The 1,804-nt window shown below is 27.9% G+C and overlaps 1 protein-coding gene across 1 annotated transcript in view; it reads right to left on the minus strand.

The window, feature by feature from the left end:
* The window catches only part of LOC111634553 (WD repeat and HMG-box DNA-binding protein 1-like), a 152,440-nt gene that overhangs the window by 129,321 nt on the left and 21,315 nt on the right, over positions 1-1,804 (minus strand). The window contains exons 4-5 of the mRNA XM_023379355.1: positions 1,587-1,738; positions 1,062-1,170 (exon numbers count right to left, since the gene is read on the minus strand). Coding sequence (XP_023235123.1) covers positions 1,062-1,170; positions 1,587-1,738 — 261 coding nt within the window. The remainder of the gene's footprint in view (positions 1-1,061; positions 1,171-1,586; positions 1,739-1,804) is intronic.

Genomic DNA, 1,804 nt, shown 5'->3' on the forward strand with positions numbered 1-1,804 from the left:
AACTAAACTTAAACCTAATACTATTACTAATAGAGAGAGAAAGAAAGATAAGAAATGATTAGAAAAGTCTACCAATAGTGAGTCGGTGAGTCCTGATACTTAGGTAGATAATAACGTTGGTCACTTTGTGCACAGCGAATTGAAAATCCATTAGCATGAGGGTTTTTTCAATATAATTATTATCGAACACGTTCCTTGGATCTCTCCGGAACAGCTATCCCAATTAATTCTTGTCTCCATTCCTACTTGATCTCCCTTGGCTTGTTCTCTCTTTTCCCTAAGGCTTATGCATGGTCCTCCTCCACTCTTGCTTGACCTTTCTCCTTGGTGGCGAACCCAAAAGTGCTTTTCTTCTCTCACCACGTGTCTCACCCTACCCTCAAGCATGGTCCCCTTTTCGTCCCTTTGTCAATTGGTTAATCAGGATCCCAAAATATTGAAATTCCTGCCATGTGACAGAAAAGGATTAAAAGTGAAAGGAAGAAAAATTATAGGAATGCTATTTGTTTAATTATTGTACAATATAATGAATAAATATCTAATTATTCTTAATATAATGTTTTACTATATTGCCCTCAGAAAATTGAAAATCACCCCCCAAAATATAAATTGTTACTAATCGCCCCAACATGGAAAAATCGCCCACCTGGGAGCGATATCGCCCCCTGTTGAGAAACACTGTTTTACTACTTCCATTAAAATTTATACATAAAAATTATTTTATTTAAGGACAGCTCAAAACAAAATTTCCAGATAATTCTAAATTCTTCTTAGAAATCCTTTATGTCCTCAAAATGTTAAAATGAAATTACTATAAAAAAACTTTAAAATGTTTTTCAATATGAAATTTTTTTACAAAAAATTGAGTTTCTATGTGCATTTTATAATTTTAGAGAAGGGAGACTCTTCATTTGTATATAAACATCTTTCCAATGTAACTGGTTAATTTGACAAAATCTGTGGCTCACATAACAATCATTAAAATTATTTAGTTAAATAATTATAGTTTTAAAGATAAAATTCAGATTATTGTGTACAAAATATACAAACAAATTTCTTACTATATAATATTCTTGTGGATCAAGAGCAACACTTAAAATAGGTGCTTCATGTCCTTCAAATATATTTTGTGCACTATTAGTTGTATCTACAGCTTTAATTATGAAATCTCTAAAAGAAAAAAATTAATAAAAATCAAAACCATATAACAGTTTTAATTCATTCTATTATAATAAATTTCTCAAAGATTCAAAAACAATATAATTGAAAAATGATAAAAACTAATTTATAAAAAAAATCTTGAATGACTTTCTAAAAGCTGGAAGTATTATTTGCATGAATTATATAAAATTAAAATAACTTTAAAAATGATATGTAAACGTATATAAGTTAATACATTAAAATCAGCAACTGCTAGCTAGTAGAATCAAAATTAATTAAATATATAAATAAATGTTTTCATAACAATTTTGATTTTTGTATATTTATATTTAATTAGTCAGAATGTAGCCCAATAATAAATCTGGTTTGATTATTTGAATAGCAATTTTAATTCTTGTACATATAAATATTGTATATAAGCATACCCTGCTCCAGCTAAAAGAATTTTTCCATTGGTGCTACAATATATACTGTTTATTTGAGATGCAAATCTTGTAATAATACCATCTGGATTCATACTTGGAAAACTATAAACTTGAATTGCATTTGCATCATTTGCAACATATAATTTTCCAGCCTAAAAATATAGAATGATTATTATTCTGTATTAGTTTTTATTTTTGAACAAAAAGACTATAATGAC

The sequence above is a fragment of the Centruroides sculpturatus genome, unplaced genomic scaffold (assembly GCF_000671375.1).
Source record: "Centruroides sculpturatus isolate CEXI.00-Female unplaced genomic scaffold, Cexi_2.0 scaffold75, whole genome shotgun sequence".
Classification (NCBI taxonomy): domain Eukaryota; kingdom Metazoa; phylum Arthropoda; class Arachnida; order Scorpiones; family Buthidae; genus Centruroides; species Centruroides sculpturatus.